The following is a 22,294-nucleotide window of genomic DNA, read 5'->3' on the forward strand; positions in this document are numbered from 1 at the left end:
TTAAGATTTACACAGAACTGTAAGATCTAATATTACCTTTCTTATGCTAAACTAAAATTTAAGATTAAATTTGTAGATGCTGTTTTAAATAAGAGTAATTCATAAAGTAAAAACAACCAAAATTGTGAAATCAATAAATGGAGTATTAACTCCATTAATTCCCAGTAATGGGTGATGTTGTTCAGCTGAATTCTTTCCTTGTGACCAGAAGCAGACATGCACCAAATAGTAGGGATTAGTTTTAGAGATCTGCAACTCCCGCCTCGTCCCATAGGCCATCACACTCCTCCCCCAGGGATTTATAAATCCTAGCTTGAGGAGTACTTCTTTTATCCATGTAGAATTGAGTTTCTTTTTCCATTCCTATTTCCCAAGATCTGCAAGGGCAAAGAAACGATGTGAAACCAAAATGGCTCAGATATCCTTCTTGTTGGTAAAAATTGTCACTAAAGGGAGCATAGAGTGATTTGTAAATTTCAATTAAATAAACTTTTGACCTCTTTTCATTGGTTTCTCATCACCCAGGCTATTAGAGGATCATCTGTAATATTGCATCTCCAGAAATGCCTGCCAATTTCACAGAACTGGCTGTAGCATGGCAGGCAGACACACGTCTTTTTCCAAAGACTTCCACATTGATTTTTGAATGACGGGAACACATTTATTAGGACTCACTTACATTGTAAGTAGATCCACTTGAAGGAGCAGCCAACTCATGTATTGTGATGTAAATGGTGCTGTTCCACACCCAGCACTTTCATCTTCTAAGTGTTTCACAAACACTGACTAATTAATAATCCCACTTTCAGGGCTGCCAGGGAGGAGTTGTACAGAAAGAGTGATGGTGGTTTTCCAGATAAACACATGTTAATTTCTACCCCAGGCTAAGGAGGAAGAAGCAAAAATGTATAGAGCTGACGCTTTTATATTCATTTTTTAATTTAAACCTCAACCTTGGCGGGAAAATAATCTTGGCGTAAAGGTCTTCTTGTTTTTACAGAGAAAGAAGCTGTAGCTCCTTAAGATAATTTTCTGATAGTTATACAGGTACAGTAAGGGGTGGAAGTGGGATTTGAACTCAGGTCTGCTCATTTCCAGCACTCCCACTCTTTTTGCCACTCCACAGTGTCTAGAATGGAAGTTTAGCATTTTCACTGTATAAGTCATTATCATTATTATTGCTAACAACAAGTGTTATTAACATTTGATGACTAATATTTCAAATTTATGTAGTCACAATCTTTGAAGCACTAAAAGCTTTATGCAACTCTTCTGCCCTTGCTCAGTGCAGAAATGGTAGATATTTGGATTTGATATTATAAGTCATTCTGGTCTCCTTCCCGTCTTAAAAGCAATTTTTCCTGGGTTCAAACTCTTGGACTTGCGAAAATCTGGAATTGAAAACAATGCTTGCTTTGTCTTCAAAAGTCAGATTCATGACACACCAGATGTTCTGGTCTATGATAAAAAATTCTTCTTAACTTTTAATGGACGAAAACATAGACTGGTGATTGGGACACACATCCTTTACTCCTTTTTTTATTATCACTTAGAAAGAACTGGGACTGTGGCTTCTCTTGGGTGTACCACTCCCAAGGATGCAGAGTGCTGGAGAACTATTTCCTGGGCATGGGGCCTGTTGTTCTACCCTAATTTTTACTGTTGGCTCAAAGGGTATCCATGACCAAATAATGGTCTCATTGCTCTTCACTCTTTTATCCCCAAAACGGACTGGTGTGAGCCTTATGCTCTGACTGCTTCCCTTCTTAGCTCCTGTCTGAGAAGCAGCCGGAACCGTGTGAGAGGAAGATGTTAAGTGATTCCAAGGCAGGACCAGGCTCGATAGTTCGGCTCTTTCAAAGGTGATGAACCCGAGAGTGCTGTGTTCCCGCGCGTATTCCATCCTTTTACTGGCAAACGGGAGAACTAGGAAGCAAACCTGAGTCTGTGGAACTCGAAAGCCCGTGCTGAAGCTGTGGTTTTGAATTCACTGAGCCTCTATCACATGCAGGCATTTTACATATTCATTTAATTGTTAATTTTTTACCACATGCAGGCATTTTACATATTCATTTAATTGTTAATTTTTTATTGAGGGCTGCCTGCTCAGTCCTAAGTACTATTTTAAGTGCTGGGAATAGAGTAGTAAACAGACCCAGAAACAGAAAATTATCACTCATGGAGCTTACATCCTTTAATGTACATATATGTTTTCTTTTAATCATAATAACAATGATACATATATACATACATAACGATATCGATCCTTAGCTGTGTACGTCCTTAGTTATGTAATCTTGAATAAATTGCTGCATTGGGTCTTAGTCTTCTCAAATGCAAAACAAGGAAAAGAACAACTCTATGTGTATATATGGGTGTGTGTATAATATACATATGATATCCATGTGTATATACATATACACATATACATATAGATGTATAGTTGTTCTTGATTTATATTTGAAAAGAATAAGACTTAATGTAGTGATTTACTCAAGATTACATAGGTAAGGATAGTAGAATTTGAATTTGAATCAAGATCTCTGAATTCTAGCCATTCCCATTTTATCATACTGCCTTCTATGCATACGATTTATGGAAAATAGAGTTTTACTTTTTAAAGTGGGATCATCTTTGGGGGAATAACCAAGAGCACTGATGGCATGACAGAGTATGTGCCATTTCATCATATTTCCAAGAGTCAAGCTATGGGTCCCTTTTTGTGTTTTATTCATTGTGACAGATTTCAGCTGGACAGTCATTTTAGTAGTTGTTTGGGGAATTACGTGTATCTTATTATTTGTGTTTGGCAGAGTCCAATGGAGAAAGTGAAGAATGTAGCCAGTGAGCTGGGCGCCAAGAGCTAGTTATCAAGGGTAATCTACAAGGTCAAAGGTAGAATGGTGGTAGAATGAAGGAGTTCATAGCCCTGTGCAGCAGTCCCTTTTTTGTGAACTACCAAGATGCAAGGCAGAGAATATGAAGACATCAGATGAAAATGCTATCGTAAGACCTTTTCCATCAATTCCCACTCAGAATCACTCAAAAGAAAACAAGGAAAGGAGAAGGAGAGGCATGAATTTCATCTTTGATGAAATTAGGAAAATTGGTTACCCCAAAACACAATTAATGAGGAAGGGATGGCAATGGCAGTGAAAGTCAAACAGGAATCGGTAGAGACTGAGAAAGGATGCTTCAGATGCTAATGTCAGACAAAACTGGTGGGATAAATGTGGCTATCCTAAGGGTCAAAACCAACAGTCTCTTGTTGAAACAATTGGAACAAACAGAATCTGACTGTAGACATATCTCTGGACCCCATTTGACAGAGGCAGGAAGCACAGAAGGCAAGACTGATGAGGGAATTGCCCAAACAAGCCAGATGTGTAAGAAGCAGCCAGTTGTTGAGGAAGAGTAGTATGTATTGCGAGCAATTGTGGAAATGCTGACTTATTTTGCCCAAGAAGAAGTAAAAGCTAAAAAACGTCTCCCCAACCCCCCACCCTGCCACTATTCTTGTATACAAACACATGCACATCTCTGAAATAAGAATTCCTGCTGGCCTGGTACATGGTCCTAGACCCTCTGCCCTCAAACTTCTGGCAAATAGCTGATCCAGGAAAAACTCACCTCAATCAAAGACGAATATTCTCAAAGAGGTATCTAAATATGATTTATATACATAGACGATGAAGGGAAAAAAGAAAAAGTAAACAAATGATAGGTAAAGACACCTGAAAAAAATCAATTTTCATGGAGCAGATGGTAATTCTGATCAAGTTCTTTATGATGATAATAATAATAAAATAACAAAATAATTTCTCTAATAAACAGTAGCTCAGAGCAGAGATGCAATAGCTCAAAGAAAATAAGCAACACAATAGAAAATGATAGGATATAAGGTGGCACAGCTTATGAAAAAGTGAAAGAGAAAAATAAAACTATCTGAGAAATTAAGGCCACATGAGAAGGAATACAGAGGAGGACAAGAGCGAGAAAAGCAAGCATACAAATGACCTAAGAGTCAAGAGTGGCTGGAGAGAATGTGATAGAGATGAATGGTGGACCCTAGAGATCCAGCAAATGCATAATTTGTGTCTTTAGTAAGAACAGCGAAAATAAAAGGAACAGAGAAAATATTTTAATATTGTATTTAAAGAAAAACTTCCAGAAATAAAAGAAGACTTGAATCTACACATTGAGAGGGAATGCTGCATCCCAGGGGGGGGAAAAATTACACAGAACAATCAACACTAAGACATATCCCAATAAAGTTACTGGACTTCAAATACAAAGAAAGACTCCTTTGGGCAGGCAGACAAAAATAAGAAGTCATTTATAAGTAGAGTGACCAAGTGCCAGTTTACTTCTGTTTTCCAGGCATAATTATTGTGGCCTTTTCACTCTCAAAAGTGTCCTGACTTAGAAAACAAATTATAGTATTGCCTTGCTTATATGAGGGCAATAAAAGAAGAGAATGAGAAAAAGAGGCATAAAAAAAAAAAAAAAGAAAAAGAGGCATGCTTCAGACATCATCACAGAAACATTCAACACTAGAAGATAGTTTTTAAAAACTCCTATGAAGTCCTCAAAGAAAGAGAGTGTAACTCAGGAAAATTTTATACCCAACTGAACAGCCAATCAAATAGAAGTAGAGTAGCCATTTGTTTTTGTATGTGTGACCCAGGGAGTATAATTCTCCTGAGTCCTTCCTGAATAAACTGTAGAAAGCAATCATCAAGTAACCATGAAAGAAAAGGAGGAACTGCAACAGATGTGCCCCAAGTTCAAATCATCATATCTTTCAATTCTCTGCAGCAGGTTTCTCTCTTTATTCCCTACTTCAGCTAATGTTACCACAAAATCCAATAGTCTAACTAGCAAACTGGGAGTTTATCCTAGTCACCCCATCTCCTTCATTCTCACATCTAACCAGTTATAAAGTCCCGTCAAACTGCAAAGCTTTCTCTCAAATCTTTCCTCTACTTTCCATCTCTGTCGCCCAGCCTTAGTTCAGGTGTGACTCTCTCTTGTCTGGATTATTGCCATAGTCTCCTAACTGCAGAGTAATTTTAAAACATTTATCAACTGGCATGGCACAGACACTGACCAACCAGAATGACACCAGTTGTAGCGATGGCCCAGCACACTGGTCCTTGTCAGCTGTCTTTTATCCCTAGCCTAATTGGTCTCCTCGCCTCCAATATCCACTTGCTCCAATCCATAATCCACACTGTAATTTTTCTGTGGCATAAAGTGGATCGTGTCACTCCTTGACTCAAGTTCTTTTAATAGTTTTCCATTACCTACAGCATAGTCCTGTGGATGAAGACTAAACTCTCTGGCATGATGAACAGGGTCCTTTAGGACCTGGTCCCCACCGAGTTCTTAAAGTTTTCAATCTCATCACAGTCTCACATTCAGTGCCCTACAGCCACTCTGAACTTCTTGCAGTTCGGTGAATGCACCATAAGCTCTTTGAGATTCAGGTCTGTGGTGGACAAGTCAAGTGGCATATCTGGAATAGGAATGGAATGTACATTCCCCCAAAGGACCCCATTTCTGGTTCTGGAATGACATCTGAGCATCAGGAGAATCCACAGAAGTTCCAGGGCCAAGGGACAAAGTGACCTACCCAGCAGGATACCAGCCACAGATCTTTCTTTATTCCTCACTTCCTTCTCATTTTGAGTTTCCTATGTTTATTAAACAGCTAGTCACTTTATATTATAGTCACACTCCATCATTTTTTTTTGGATTAGCTGACTGACAAGATAGTCCCTAAAGAGTGAATTCTCAAAGTGATACTGTTTCCTGTCATTTGTGACAGATCAGCTACCTCTCCCACATGCCAAGGCAGGGCTGCCTCTAGGGATCAGAATTCAGTCTCTCATTTGCTCATTTAACAAGTATTCGTGGGGCATCTCAGGCACTGGGCTCTGAGCTCCACATCCAGGATTGTGACAGATGTGGGCCCTGTTCTTATGAGCCTTCAATTTAAAGTGGACTGCAAATGAATACAAATTACAAGGACACAAACGGGGTCCAGCTAAAGAGAATAGGTGGGAAATCTGCATGGTCGGAGGTCAGCAAAGTCCTCTGTGAGTAGATGCTACTTAAACTGTGGTCTGGAGGCTGAGAAGGCACCAGGCAAAGACCCCGGGGAAGCACAGTCTAGGCAGAGAGCCGGTCAACACGGAAAAAAGCAAAACCACAGTGGCTTTCTCAGAATAGTGCTTAGAAATAGCATCTCATCCACCTATGCAAGGGGCACAATTTATGTGTTCCTTGCAGATCTCTATACCCTTGTAAAAGAAATCAGATAGTCCTATTATGAGTGTGCTTGTGAATAGTCTGGTGGAAAAACCGTGCTCAGAATCACATTCTCCTAAATGTGCTTTGTGAATTTCCCTTTACTTGCCTTTTTCATGATGGCCTTCCCCTCTGCAGTGCTCACTGCCAACCTCTACTGCAACATTTCTACCATCCTTTGAAGGCCCCGTCAAGCCCTGCCTCCCCACGGAACCTTCTCTGACCACTCCAGCTCTCTGTGATCGCCATCTTCTCTGAGCTCCTACAGTGCTTCCATCTTCCTGTATGAGCTATTTTCTATAAATTATTTCCTTCCAGAGGCATGTGTCTTGTTCTCTTCCTATGATCTAAAAATAAGCATCACGTCTGTGTCCAGCCTCAGTGTCTGATGGATCAGCCTATAACATTTGTTCAATTTTGCAGTTTCAAGTCTAAGTAGACTACCACCTACCCTAAAAAGTCCAACACTGGACGTAGGATCATTGAGTTTTTATGAAGGGATTTGACCAGATGGATACATAAATAAATACATACAGAAAAATGGCCTAAAGTCATACATATTCTCTCCTCCAGGTAAGCACCTCAGAACACTTTCCATGTAAGCAAAAGATATAGTAAGATTTCCTCAACCAGAGTTCAGGGACTCGCAGCTGTGAGAAAATCCCCAAATTTAAGAATAAGTCCCAAACTCAATTTTTTCCACTTCAAAAAAAAAAAAAAAAGGCCGGGCTTCCCTGGTGGCACAGTGGTTAAGAATCTGCCTGCCAATGCAGGGGACACGGGTTCGAGCCCTGGTCCAGGAAGATCCCACATGCCACAGAGCAACCAAACCCATGCACCACAACTACTGCGCCTCTGCTCTAGAGCCAGCGAGCCACAACTACTAAGCCTGTGAGCCACAACTACTGAAGCCCACACCTAGAGCCCATGCTCCACAACAAGAGAAGCCACCGCAATGAGAAGCCCGCACACCACAACGAAGAGTAGCCCCGCTCGCCGCAACTAGAGAAAGCCCATGTGCAGCAACAAAGACCCAATGCAGCCAAAAATAAAATAAATAATTTTTTTTAAAAAAGGCAAGTTCCAATTATTTTTACAGTACAAAAATTTTATTTTTTGTTAGGATAATTTAAAGTTTAAAACTGAAGTAGACATATTCATTTTACAAACAAGATATTCTTTCATAAGTAAGACCATTAAAAACAGTAAACAAAAAAGCTGTCTTTACAAAAAGCTCTGTGCATAGCAACTTTATACTGTATATAACTGACAAAGCAAAACGATAAAATGAAACTATACAGTTTGAAAATGAGACCTTACTGTACAAAAGGTAGAGAAGGGGATGGTTTTTAAACCATGCATATTGAAATGTGCAAAGAAAAACTGGGGGAAAATACGATGCTATAACAAAAAATGAGATAAATAATGAAGTAAATTGTCCCTTTAAGTGAAAAATCTTAACACAGCTCCTTTTACAAAGATAGGATAGAATTTGTAGTTACCTATAGAAATACTTATTCCAAGTGGCGCAAAAATAACCTGGGACCGGAATGATTTAACAGCAATGACTAAAGAGGACAGAGTAGCTTTGTTTTTAATTTATTAGTACACTAAAAATCATCCTTACACACATTTGTACACTTAAATAGATCTGTCACTGCTGAGGTTCTAGCTGAATGGTCAAGGATGTCTGGTATTTAGTTACACACATTTTTCGGTGTAAAGCTACCAAGAAATTCTACAATCATCATTTTGAAGACAGTACTGCACTCATCTTCATGCAAGAGCAAACTTCACAGGTTCTAAAAGCAATGCTACTTAAAAAAAAACATTTCCTTATGTTGGATTGGCTCAAATCCAGGTCTAAACATGCTTAATTTTGTTCTGCTTTCACTTTTGGATGATGTTTGTCATCCACACTCTTCCTCTCCCATCAGATTTTTCACTGGGGAACGTTCTCTTGTGTGTTTCCCTGTTTTTTTGGTGCTTTAAGCCCTGACTAGGAGGGACCGGGATGGTCAGCAGGAATTACAAGTATGCCAGGTTTCCAAACCCTTGGATTATCATGTGCGTAGAAATAACATTTGGGTCATATTGGGTAGTTCTAGAATAGATTAAAGGCAAATAAGACCATTGGGGGTCGAATAGGTGTGAGCAAACGGAAGGGAGGCTGAATTTATGAAGTTGTCCAAAATTGGCTCAGATGCACTAAACATGTTTTTCCAGCAGAGCTGCATCAATTTCTAATAGAACCCCAACCAAGAAGCCCAAACTGAAGTCTGTATATAGACTATACTGTGGTGCCAATGAGTCAGCAAGGAGAACCCTGGTCTGGAAAAAAATGACATCCTTGTTGGCAGTCCAGATAATTCTGGATACATCTCCAGGATCACACAGGCTTTCAAGACTTTACTCCATGTTAGCAGTTCCTGCAAGGTTTCTCCCCCTAAGAGCTAGTCCCAGAACTTACGAGTGCCTGTCGCAGGCCTGGGGAAATGCGTTGCTTGGAACACAGATGCCCCTACTCTCTGACCCTGCTAAGAATCTAGGTTTCCATTTCTTTGAAGATCAGAAGAGAGATTAGGGCTTTTAACAACATGCCTCTTCTGCACCCCATCACGTTCTTGCCTGGAAACTGTGTCAAGTTGAATACGTATTTTTTTCAAGTGAGTTTAATGCCATGAAAGGGGAAACCTGCAGCGAGAAGAAAGGATGTGAACATCCTAAGATTGACGATGAAGAGTCCAAGAAACAGAGTCACCATCTTCAAATCCAGTTTCTGAAGTTCTGTGGGGCTTAAATCTCTATGCTGAACCAGGTAACCAAAGAGGAGGGAGGGAGGGACTCTGAAAGGGAGATTCCACAGAGGCCACTTGGTTGGGAAAGTCACATGGCTTTGGCTGTCTTTAAGGTGAGACCCGTCTTTCCCTGGGATGCAAAGCCGGGGACACACTAAAACATGGGCATTCTCTGCACTGCTCAAGGGTGAATGTTGAACGCTAATATAAATTTTAAAAATTATGTATTCACAAAGAGTGAATACCTAAAGGGACATGTAGACTATTTAGAAAGCAGACGGAGCTGGGAATGGATTGATGCGTTTGAGTATTTGTGTACGTGCATGGACTTGCATCCTTGTTTCTGCATCGGGTTGTTCTACATAAGATACATGTTCTTGCCTGTGGGTCAGTAAAATGATGGAAAAAGAGGGGGAGGCGGGATGGGGGATAAGAGTCTAGTAAGTAACTGCAGTAATAATCACACACCTTTTAAACTTGTTACTACATGTTTGCATCACTTCCATTTTACATCAGGAAGAGAAATTCCTCTCTCTTCCAAAAAGGTCTTAATTTCTACCTCTACTTACAATAAGTTACACGTTTATTTATTTAAATAATTGTAAAACATTTTAAAATTTTTCCTTTTTTTGTTTTTTGTTTGTTTGTTTGTTTTTTAAAGAGATTAAACTATAAGCAAACACACATACAACAACATTTCATCATTCAATTCAGGTTTCATTTTAAGAAAGTCTTCCATGCTGGTACCCTGTTTTGTTCAATTTTTTTTTCTGCATAAACTAAATTGGTATCTGAAAGGCTTCATAGAAAATAGAAACTTTCAACTTTTTTTTCCTACAAAGAAAAACAAATAGTATCCAAAATATTAAGCATGAATCGTTTGCCAATTTTTTTCTTAAATATTTTACAAACATAGGAAGGTGGTTCTCATAATGTTCATAACAAAGAATTGCATTTCTGCTCTTAGCACTGACTACGTCAATGACATCTTTTGTCCTTGTTCCCGAGAGGGTCAGTTTGTGTAGTTACCATCAGAGCTACACAAGAAACGTGAGACCAGGTAAGAGGCAGCTCCTTGCAAACCCACATCTGTCCATCATGTTCACTCGGGGCACAACTTTCCCCAGAGAGCTCCTAGTGCTTTCTTCATTATTGGTCCATCAGAGTAAGCAGTTTTGTGCTATAAGAAAGCATTTCTCCCTCTTCTTTACATCGGGGGCACGACAAGTCCGGTCATGGCTGCAAGGGAAGAGTGGCACAGGCATGAGACTTAGAGATTCTTTACATTAAGGTCTAGAAACCAGAGCGAGGGGTGGGGCCTGGGATGGACAGTTTGGTACCGTCCAGGGCAATGGTGCCCTCAGCTGATATGGGGACCCATTGTCTCCAGGTCTGGTCTAGCAGACAGCCAATGAGAGGCACCAAAACCTTACTGAATCACTGAAACATAAAGCTTGTTGAAGTTTTGCTTGGGAGGCCAAAAATTACGTTTTGCTTTACATTAATGGGTTGTATACATGACATAAGAGACATAAACATGTAAACTAAATTGTAATATATGTCTAATATATTTTTCACTATTAGACTAAAATAATTTCTAGATTATATGGTTGGAAGAGGAAAATAAATTCCAGGTGCCAAGCCTATTGAGTTACTTACTAGGTATCATTTATAACAAATCGGACTTTCTATCCATCCTAGGTTTCTATCCATCCTAGCTGAAATTGGATGAGTTGGTTTTTTTCCTAACTAACTAGCTCGTCTTCCTTTGGGGCTCACTGCCGTATGTGATGTCCATTCACTAAGGGGTGCTGACCCACTGGAACAAAAGACGTAATTTAGTTCCTAATTTGGGAGTCACCCCAATCTCTACTCTTCACCCCCAATCCAAGCGCAGTGTCCAGCGCCCCTCTATCTGTCAAGAGGATACGGGAAATGCCTGTCTGGGTGGCATCAGGTCCAAGGTTTCCCCTCGATATGAGAAATAAAGCAGCAGCAGCACAATGTGGAAAAATCACACAGCAAAACGCAACCCTCTGGCCTTGGCTTTCGGGCGATGAACCCATCGAATTTTCACATTCTTGGAAACTGGCAGAATAGTTTCCTTGTGTCCAAACTTCACACTGCATCTGGAATTTGATCCTTTGAGTTTTATTGTCTAAGCCTCCTCTAGAGGGCTTATCAAACATCATAGAAGCATTTTGCTGAACGCTGTTCACTAACCTGATAAGCAAATGGACAAAATTCTTCCTGCTTCTTCCAGCACCTCTCTCTCTCTCCCTCCCTCCTTCCCTCCTCTCCCCCCCCACCCCTCCCTTCCCCTATCCCTCTCCTCTTCCCTTCCCTCCCTCTACCTCTTCTCTCCTTGCCAGCCAGTCTTCTCAGGCAAAATTGTCAGCCATCTATCTCCCTGACCATACAGCCTTTATTGAATGTTTGTGAGATCCGGATTAAGGTCTTACACAGCGAGCAAACCCTTAATTATTTTTGCCTGTATTACTATATATTGAATCGATGTAACTTTTCAATAAAGGCAGTTCAATTCTGGACACTCCCCAATGATTTGGAGATATAGCAACCCTGGTAATTATCCCAGAGTGTAGGAGGTATTTTATTTTATTCTATTTTTTTTTTTCCTGGAGGGAGCTGGAAAACGAATCTGGCACATAGTGCATACTATTATCTCGACGATCTATACTCATCAACTGTGAATGCCTGATAAATGAGGTAGAAGGTGGGGAAATTGAACACTGCACGTATAGCTCCCCAGCAGTAGGTTTCGGGCTCACGTTTTCAACTTTAACTTGTCTATTACACTTCAGACTCATCAGCCCCTTCCTTTTCCTGCGTCCTCAGAGTTATCTAAGGAGCTTATTAAAAGGGCAGAGCCTCTCCAAGAACAAGATCCACTGCATGACTGAAGAACAGCAGATTTCATGGATTTTCCTTCTTCCTGGTCTCACACCAGGCACCGCGTGGGCTGCACTCTGCTCCGTGGTGACCCTGACTTTTTGCTTGTAGAAACCGTAGCCAACAGACAGAAAGCAGCAGTTACTTGGGAGAATCCTAAACTGCACGTTGTCCAATTTCTTTTTACCTTTGACATTTCGTGGGAATGTAATAATCCCTCTTCAGTCCAGGTGGAAAGTTGGTACGGGCGAACGGTGAAGAGAGGACCTATATACTACTTCTGTCCCCGGAGAGACAGCGGGCTGTCAGAGCGCAGGCTCTGGGGTCAAAATGTCTGAGTTCAAGTCATCAGTCACTGGCTGTGTGGCCCTGGGCGAGCTCCTTAACTAAAAATGGTGATACCGGTAAGATCGTCACCTTTGGGTCACACGAGAGGCTGGAACAAGATAATTCCTGTAAGGCACTCGGTTCAGCATCTTGCACGTGGGATCCAGGCACAGTCAGCGAGTCTCGGAGAGCGTTGGCTGCACAGTCCCTCTGCAGGTGACTAAGACCGCCTCACCTTAGAGCAAGTGGAGAGAAGAAACTCCCTCTCAGCCTGTGGTCAGCCTCCGCCTCAGGCCACATTTACACTCTCCCACTGTCCCTAAAGAGAGGGGGCGTCCTGCCACTCAGCCCCCGTCACCCCAGGATCCCTTCATTCAGTGACTGCAGGCCGTGTATTCAAGCTCAGCGTGGCTCTCTCCCTCTCTGCACCAACGGGACACCCGGTGATGCTGGACCTTGAACTGCTAGTCACCGGTCCAAAATGAGGAAGAACCAGAGTGAAGGCTTCTGGAAGGCATCCTTTGTCAGCTCCAGCCTCTCTCTGCTGTATGAAATGTCCTTCACCTTTCCTACTTCTTCGCACACGTTGCTTCTCAACCACCTTGGGGTAGAGCGATCAGTTCTCCTGTTTAACAGGCTAGGAGACCGAGGCTCTCAGATGATGGTGACTGGTACGGATGCACTGGTACAGCCTGCAATGTCTGCTGAAGTCAAGTTCCATGTTCTTCCCACGGTTGGTAGTCTTTGAGGTTCTCCTCGGAATTCTCTCCTATTTCTCCACACACTACTTTGTATTTTCATAGTTCTTTGTTTTTTAGTCTCCAGCTCCTAATTTAAGTGTTGTTGTCTCCTTCCCCTCCACCTTTTCCTCCTCCATCCCGCCCCCCATCCTCCTCCTCCTCCTTAAGGTTCAAATCACCAGGGAAATTTGGAGGGAGTTGTAGGACCTCAAAGAGGCTCAGGACGTCTCAGTGATTCTATAGAAATGAACTAGAGCCCAGGACCTGTGTCTGTGTGTAACCAACTCAATTGTCACTCCTGCACACACAGTTACGAACGTGCTGCTCAGACACTGTGTCACTGGTAGTGACAGAAGGTCGCATGGCTGAGGACCCTAGAGGGGGTCTTCTGGCTATTTCAGCTGCTGCTGCCTCCACCAGGAGACCTTGCTGTGACCACACAGACCGTTCCAGCTCTTTGGGACAACTGCACCCTGACCAGGTGACACCACAGGGGCCCTTGGGCATGCAGCCACTAGCAGGGTGGGGATTCCAGGCCATGGCTGCCAGGGAAAACTTTGTCCTGGCCTCCCTGAGGGCTGCAAGCTGGACAGGCCCCACAGATGGGTCTCCCTGGACAGCACAGACCCAGAGGGATCTGAGTCAACCAGCTCTGCTCCCCGGACTCAGTCCCTGCGTGAGAGAGGGGGGCTGGGGGAGGGGTGGCAAGTGGCAGTCAAGTTGCACTTTTCTTCCTCAAAGTGAAGCTGAAAATATTTGCAAGAGTTGCCTGGAATGAAGGAAGGGCTGTACCCCTCCTGTCCTCCTGCACCTGCGCTTGCCCTCGCCCTTAAGTCTTTCTTGGGCCTCTCACTCTGCATTTCCCCAACGAAACCTTTGTGGCCCCTGCCAGGTTTGTTTGTGTTTTTTTACATTTTTCTTGGAGTCTAGTCGATTTACAATGCTGTGTTAGTTTCTGCTGTACAGCAGAGTGAATCAGTTATACATATACATATATCCACTCTTTTTGAGCTTCTTTTCCCATATAGGCCATTACAGAGTATTGAGTAGAGTGCCCTGGGCTATACAGTAGGTCCTTATTAGTTATCTATTGTATATATAGTAGTGTGTATATGTCAATCCTAATCCCCCAATTTATCCCTCCTCCCCTTACCCCCTGGTAACCATAAGTTTGTTTTCTACATCTGTAACTCTATTTCTGTTTTGTAGATAGGTACGAGTTCCTTTGTACCCTTTTTTTAGATTCCACATATAAGCCATATCATACGATATTTGTCTTTCTCTTTCTGACTTACTTCACTCAGTATGACAATCTCTAGGTCCATCCATGTTGCTGCAGCCCTGCCAGGTTTAAGGGACATGACTAAAACCATAGTACTTGGAAAGGGGAGTCATATTGCTGAAGGGGAGATAGATAGGGAAGGGGAATATGCAGCAAAAATTCAGCAATTGTTTTCCTTTCCCAGTCTGGAGGTGAAGCCATCGTGGGAAAAGTTCTGAGCATGTCTCCTAATGACAGGCTAGAAACCACTGGTCTTTGTTGGGAGGTGCGGCAGGTGGAGACGCTTAGCTACAGGCGGAGCCTGTTTCTCTCTGGATCTGACATCTGGATAAAAAGCAAATACATATATTTTTTTTTTCCTTCAAATATACAGATGTTTCCAACTACTCCCATGCTGGGCGGCATGTGGACCCAGCTGCTTTGTCTAGTTAGAAGCAAAAGAATTTTTAGGGGCTCTTCTGAGGGCTGGGCTTTCAGCTCTTATTTCACAGTTTGTCTGTCAAGTCACTTGACTTCAAGGAGGTACCATCGCTCCAATGGTAGAATGTGTCAGGAACCTGACGTACCTCCCAGAGCTGTGCTTGGCCACAACGGGTGACTGCGCCCTCACGGGTGTCCCCAAAGGCTCGGGAACCCCTGCGCCATCAATAAAGCCACTAGGCAGATGCCATTCCAGGGACAGCACAGCCCATTCGAGGCTCTGCTGACCTCAGAGTCTTTGATCCACGAGGTTAACCAAACCTCTGCCCTCTGGTTTCATCCAACACTGCTTGTCGTGAATGTTTTCATGTCAAGACGCAGGGAGCAGCCTAAAAATAATGTGGGTCGTTAAGCTCCCTGGCGTTCAGCAGTTTCCAATTTGCTCTTTTGCCATCAGCTGCCTCCCATTCACAATGAGATGATTAGATTCTCATGTACTCATCACATTCGTGCTATGTCATGTCATATTATATTTTAGGACATTGCTCAAAAATGGGTTTGACGGGGGATATTAATGTTTGTTCTTAGACCCAGTATGTCTTTTTTTCTTTCTTCCCTACCCCACCCCTGATCAGGCACCTGCTATCAATTTGACCAGCACGTAACCAGAATTCTCAGAACTTGCTCGTTTCTCCTGATGGATCTCGTCCATTCGTGCCATGGGACTGGGAATGCACTGCAGATGGCAAGCCGATTCGGTAAGCAGTAGTCACCGTGTGGCATCTGCTGTGGTGGCCAGGCACCTTCTGGGCAATAGTGACATGGCCTTGTGAAAAGCAGAGGTCTGGGGAGTCCGATGCTCCTAGAGGGCACATATGACCCCCCCATAGTTAATCTGTGTCCTTGCAGAGTGGTCCGACTTCTCTGTTATTCCCCCATCTTGCTCTTGGATAGAGAACTAGCCCAGGTGTACAAGTCGCTCGGGTCTCACGATGCAAACACCAAAGCATCTCCTTGGAGGTAAATGGCTAGAGATACAGAAGGACGCTGAGCCGTTTGCTCTTACTTTGCTGACCCTCTGGCACATGCTGATGCCCAAGGCGCTACTTTGCTTACCTCTGAATCCATTTCCATTGCCACTGGAGCAAGCGGGCGAAGGGGAGCCTTGGGGCCTGATGACAGGGGCAAAGGCACTCTTCTGTTTGACAGCAGGAAAAACTGAAGAGGAAAATGGGAGGATGGAGGACGTGCTGGAAGATCCAACAGTGGGACTTGATGACATGACTGGAAAGCAAATGCACAATCCTTTTTTAGAAAGAGAAAGATCTAGGAGTTAAGTTCTTTCTTCAGTACATACAACCTCTACACATTGATTGAGAAATTACGAATTTATTCCAGGCATTGTTCCTGATTGCAGAGATTCAAAAAGCAGTTGAATGTGACCATGTCCCTGCCCTGTCCCGTGGGAGGAATAAACAAATAAAACAACTAATAGGGTCATTGTCCTATTGGAGGAGTGTACAGGACGCTGAGATACAGCGGGCAGAGTGCTTTTCCGCCTGGAAGAGTCAGGAAAGTGTCAGCAGGAGATGAAATTGTGACAGGTCTTAATCCACGAGTAGAAGCTCGACAAGAGAAGGCTAAGACCAACAACTGAAAAATTATCAAGTCTACTAAAAAACAGAAACCTCTTTTTTTTACCCTAAAAAGTAGTCCTGTCTGGGAGCCATGTGCTTCCCTGGCAATTCTCAGGGCACCAGAGGTTTGATCTGTAGGGCTGGCATCTTCTCTGAGTGCACCATCTCAATGGGCCACTTCCTCATTAAATGTAAAAGTTTATTAACATTTAAGAGATTACCTCCTTCTTCCTCTACTTTCAGAGCTCCTGGGAAATAAAGCTGCAAGTCAGCCTCCTCTGATGTGATGTGTAGAAAAAAATACCAATATTAACATTAAAGCGACTCAAAGGAAGCCAAAAACTAAGTGTTGTGGATTTCCAGGAAAAATAAAGGCAATTTACACAACGAAGGGCCCCACATCTTAATGTCAGACACTCCACCAAGTCACATCATACAAGAAGATAATCTTCTCCTAGGTTCAACTTGCTCGAGAAAGGGGTAAACTTGAGTTCACAAGGGTAGAATTGTTCGAGATAGCATTTTATAGTATCAGGTCAAGTTTCAGGGGCTCATTTTAGCATAATGTCCAGAATTCTGAACTGTCCAAGTCACATGACTTGGTAAAAGAATTACTGGAATGTAATGGCAAAGGCCATGACAAAGGCTAAGAGTGCTGACTTCTACTTCATACCATCAGTGGTCCAGATACTCCACAAAGTAAATCTGAAAGTGAGAACATGAGTGCGAGTTATGGTTCAAAGACCAAGTACAAGGTGAATTGAAGGTCCAGTGTTTTGATGTCCTGTGGAAGACTCCATCCCCATTTCCCCCCTCTCCATATAAAGATAGACTTTGGGCTGTGTTCACAAATTGCCTATATAAAGCAATCATACAGCGTACCTCCAATATGATGTCTTTTACAGCCGTATGACAAACCAAAGACTTCAAAAAAAAAAAAAAGAGCTTTATCTAAAAACTTCTTATCCTGAAGTGGTCCTGATTTAAAGGGCAGTGGAGAAGGAAGCATCCAAATACATCTCGGTCTTTCCACAAGTAATATGAATCAAAAGAAAAAAATGGTGGTATCAATATATATAGAATGAATAAACAAGGTCCTACTGTGTAGCACAGGGAACTACATTCAATATCCTGTGATAAACCATAACGGAAAAGAATATGAAAAAGAATGTATATATATGTATAACTGAGTCACTTTGCTATACAGCAGTAATTAACACAACATTGTAATTCAACTATACGTCAATAAAAAATTAAAAAAGAAAAAATTGGAAAGGAGGAAAAAATCCTTAAAGAGTCTCATGTAATACTTGAAGATGCAAATGAGAAGAAATCTGGCTAATTCACTATTGTTATGGGAGAGGATACAGGTGTAAGCACTGAGAATGGATCTTATTCATAGTTCTAAGTCAGTCTCCTCTTCTAGCCTTGGTTTTAGCATCAGTGAAATGTGTGTGTGTGTGAGCAGGGTGGGTGGGTGAGTCCTCTCCTCTCTCTGTAAGGCACAGAATCAGAGGCCAAAGGAAAGCTGAGACTCAGGAGCCCCTGATTCTGACCACCACCCAATCTCTGCCATACTACGTGATCCACGCGAGCACCAGAATGGCACCTTGGTTTCTGATTTTGCAATAGCAGAATCTCCCCTCATACACCATGATAGAGGAGGGTTTTTCTAATGTGAATTAGACACACACACGCACTCAGTTCCGTTTATATTCAGCATATGACTCACTTTTACAAATACTTCTTTTCTAGTAACAGATCCAAAAGTATGCTCATTGGCACGGCCGCCTCTCAGCGGGAAAGGAGTCACTTCAAGCTTCACCAAGTGGCGTAAAAGAATTGTTACAATTCTCTGAATAAGCACAGAGCTGTAACATGCCCATTTAAAATATTTTTAACAGAATTTTTGTAAAATGTCAAATTACATCCAAATTTAAAATTTAATGTGGCTATAATAAAAATCCTAAAGGTGGGCTTCCCTGGTGGCGCAGTGGTTAAGAATCCGCCTGCCAATGCAGGGGACACGGGTTCGAGCCCTGGTCCGGGAAGATCCCACATGCCGCGGAGCAACTAAGCCCGTGCGCCACAACTACTGAGCCTGCGCTCTAGAGCCCGCGAGCCACAACTACTGAGCCCGTGTGCCACAACTACTGAAGCCTGCGTGCCTAGAGCCCGTGCTGCACAACAAGAGAAGCCACCGCAATGAGAGGCCTGCGCCCCACAACAAAGAGTAGCCCCTGCTCACTGCTACTAGAGAAAGCCCGTGTGCAGCAGCAAAGACCCGATGCAACCAAAAATTAAATAAATGAATAAAAAAAAAAAAAGTCCTAAAGGAAATTTTAATCTGTGTGTGTCAACAAACATAATTTCTATATTTATCTATTTAAAACAACAACAACACTGTTAGAGCCAGAAAGTTTTGTTAAAAAAAAATTTTTTTAAGGAGGCATTTGTCTTAACAGATATTAAAACTTATGATAAGCCTACACAAATGAAATCAGTGTTATACTAGCATAGAAATAGGCAGACAAGTCCTTGGCGAAAAGAGAGTCCAGAAACAGACCCGAGTATACGTGAGAATTAGAACTTAATAAAGGTGACATTTCAAATTAGTGGGGAAATAAACACACGGGAACAATACGCTAGCCATTTGGAGACAAAATTTAGAGTGCTTCCTCGTGTTAAACACGAAAGTAAATCTAAGTGGATTAAACAGTTATTTGTAAAAACAAAATTATAAAGGAGCTAGTAGAAAAATTAGGAAGTTATGTAATTTACCTAATCCTTTCAACCCCAAAACCTAAACAGAACATCATAAGACATGACAAAAATATTTCTGTAACACATACAGAAAAGGCAAATGACAAATTAGGAAAAATATCTGTCATAATTATTTAGATATATTCAGATTCTCAATAGCTAATAAGTTTTTATAAATTAATCAGAGAACATCCCACTAGAAAAATGGGCAAGGGAAGTGAAAAGGAATGTCACAGAAGGAAAAATGAAAATGACCAAAAGGCCTTTATAGACCTATAAATGGTCAAACCGATTAGTAATCATATGCAAATTAAAACAGTAATGAGATGTTATTTTTCACTTGCCAAATTGATAAAGATTAAGAAAAAATTAAGAGGGCAGGGAAACAGATACTATTCCTTTTCTAAGGGGAGTACTAACCTCTCTGGAGGGACTTCAATAATATGTATCAAAGTATTTGAAAATGTGCATATTTTTAACCCAGTAATTTAATTTCTAGAAATTAATCCCAAGGAGATAATCATAAATGTGCAAAAAATTAAAAAAAATCCAAGGGCTTTTTTATAGTCTTGAAAAACTGGGAAATAAGTGAAGTGACCAGCAATAGGGTAAACTATATTAGGTCCATAAAATGGAACACTATGCAAACATTAAAACTAATATTGGAGAAGAATATTTAATGGCACGGAAAGATACGCCTCCTCAGATGACTAAAGCAGATTACATAATAACATAGACAATGAGCCCACTTATTTTTTAAAAAATACACAAAGCAAAAGTCTAGCAGGATGTGATACACATCCAAATTTTTAATGACGATATCTGGCTGACAGAATTGTGAAGATTCTTAAATTTATTTCTCTTACTTGTCTGTATTTTCAAAATTTCCTACAATGAACATGTATTACTTTTGATGTAGCAGAAAGCAGCAAAAGCTGTTAAAAGAAACAAACGGAAAATCTCTATTTCTTTGGGAAAAAATAATATAATCCTGAGCAATAGGCATAATAGCTTTCCTGGATGTTAATGTGCCTCTTTGATCTAAGGCTTAACTGCCTGTAAACAAGGTTGTCTGTTAACTGTTCTGCTAGGAAAAAGCAAAGAGACTGATAAATTTCACAAATTCCTGGGAGAAGCTTGTTGACTGTAGTTAACTTTGCAATGCAAACGCCACTCCTAATATCTGTTCTCCATTCTTAGGACACAGGTCTGCACTGATGGATTTTATGGAGCCTAGCTTCATATCTGTGACTGAGAATTTTGCCATTTTTCTTCTGCTGTCTTTTTCATTGATCTTATGGCTGAAACCCATTAGCTGTGCATCAGAGCAGATGCTGTAATTTTCAAAATGTATCTATCCATAACTGCAAGGCTATACTTTAAAAGTTAACCATGGTTATCTCTGCATAGAAATAAAGTGTGTCATTTTTCTTTTCTTTTTTACATAGGTGTGCTTTTCAATGCGTCTACAGTGAGAATGTTACAATTGTCATAGGATATTGCTTTTCAAATGCGTCTACAGTGAGAATGTTACAATTGTCATAGGATGCTTTTTTTTCCTTTCTGAAGAAAAAGACAATAGAAATACACCAAAATATTAACAAGGTGGTTTTTTACGATGGGAGTGTACTTTCTTTTAAAAACTATTTCCACATGTTCTAAATGTTCTACCATAATCATTTAACACTCTATGACAGAAAATGTCTTGATATTTATTTTTGAAAACATGAAAATACTGAGGCCTGGGACAGACTCTAAGACTATATAACTGAAGTAGGAATCCCTGAGGCCAGGTTGGATTCTGTCTGTATGGATCTTGTTCCAAACTTTGCATGTGCTTGGTGGCTATTCTACTTTGGAAGAAGTGGTCCCTTGGGTGTTGCAGGCTTGTTGAGTAGAACATCTCTGGGGACACCAGAGTGTACTGTTTTAGGAAAGTTGATCACACATACTTGAAATTGAAAATTTCTCCGGACACCTCTCTCTATGGATAGAGGCCAAAGTAAAGGCAAGCAAAGGATTGCTTTGTAAAGCAAAGTATAGGATTGATTGGCTTGCACCATCCCAGCTGGAACTCACCAGGCACACATCCTCCTTTGCATCGAGCCATTGCATTTGTTGGCACTAAGGGGTCTGTCAGCGTTTCATTATAACCTCCTATTGTCAGGGGTTTAGAATTCAGCCATAAAAACTTGCACTGAGCTGGAACTTGGCACATACTGCTACCGCCAGGAAGTGAAGTTTGTATGTGAAATTGAAAAAACATCTGTTTGGCCATTTTTGAAGTGGTGTGAGAGCAAAAACAGTAAAGATGCAGGGTTTTGATACTCTGCATTGGCCGTCATGCAAGGCAACTTGACCGAGAGGTTTGGCTTTATTTCTTTTTAACGTCTCTGGCAAGTGATTGCTCCATGGCATGGCCCGGCCACATCAGACTAGTTTAAAAAATAAGATGAAAAATCAGAGAAGGGTGTTTTCAGACACAAGCAACTGAACTGATGAAATGGTATCCCCCTGAGCTTTTTAATTTTTTTTTATTTTTAAAAATTTTTTTGTATTTCCCAGAGAATTTGAGACTTAGCTAGGTAGAAATACAGGTCACGTGCTATTGTAATGAACTCCATAGGGTATTCAGTATTTTTGCAGTAGGGGATTTTATTGTAATAAATGCACTGTTTGGAATTCCATTCCCAGTTTGCAATTCCTTCAGACCATTCCTCAGAAAAGGAAGGTGCAAGGGGTCTCACAGACCCAGTAGGAAACAAGAGGACATTCTCTGCTGTGTTTCCCACTCCCTCTGGGCAGGGCACCTTCCTCTTTCTATTTTGTGTATGCTCTCTTGTTTTAATGGGTGACTTGAAGACAGGGTGTTACTATTTTTCTTGTGGCAGTGAGATTGACTGATCAAGAAAGGATAGTGGAAAGAAGTTGTCACTTGCTGGAGTGGGAAGGGTCCCTTTCTACTGAATGAATTATCTAGTAAGAAACATCAAGCCATCCACACCAGATGGGCAATTTCATTCATCCATTCACTCTCTCTCTCTCTTTCTGTCTCTCCACCCACACCCCATCCACCCCTTCCTGTCTTTTTTTTCTCTCTCCCTC

The 22,294-nt window shown here is 41.5% G+C and overlaps 1 protein-coding gene across 1 annotated transcript in view; it reads right to left on the bottom strand.

Annotated features, from left to right (window-relative positions):
* Window positions 1-10,069: 10,069 nt before the first annotated feature.
* The window catches only part of EBF2 (EBF transcription factor 2), a 188,642-nt gene continuing 176,417 nt past the window's right edge, over window positions 10,070-22,294 (bottom strand). Inside the window, exons 15-16 of the mRNA XM_068552112.1 lie at window positions 15,906-16,073; window positions 10,070-10,349 (exon numbers count right to left, since the gene is read on the bottom strand). Of these exons, the coding sequence (XP_068408213.1) occupies window positions 10,318-10,349; window positions 15,906-16,073 (200 nt within the window). The 3' untranslated portion in view covers window positions 10,070-10,317. The remainder of the gene's footprint in view (window positions 10,350-15,905; window positions 16,074-22,294) is intronic.

Source organism: Eschrichtius robustus, chromosome 10, assembly GCF_028021215.1.
Source record: "Eschrichtius robustus isolate mEscRob2 chromosome 10, mEscRob2.pri, whole genome shotgun sequence".
Taxonomy (NCBI): domain Eukaryota; kingdom Metazoa; phylum Chordata; class Mammalia; order Artiodactyla; family Eschrichtiidae; genus Eschrichtius; species Eschrichtius robustus.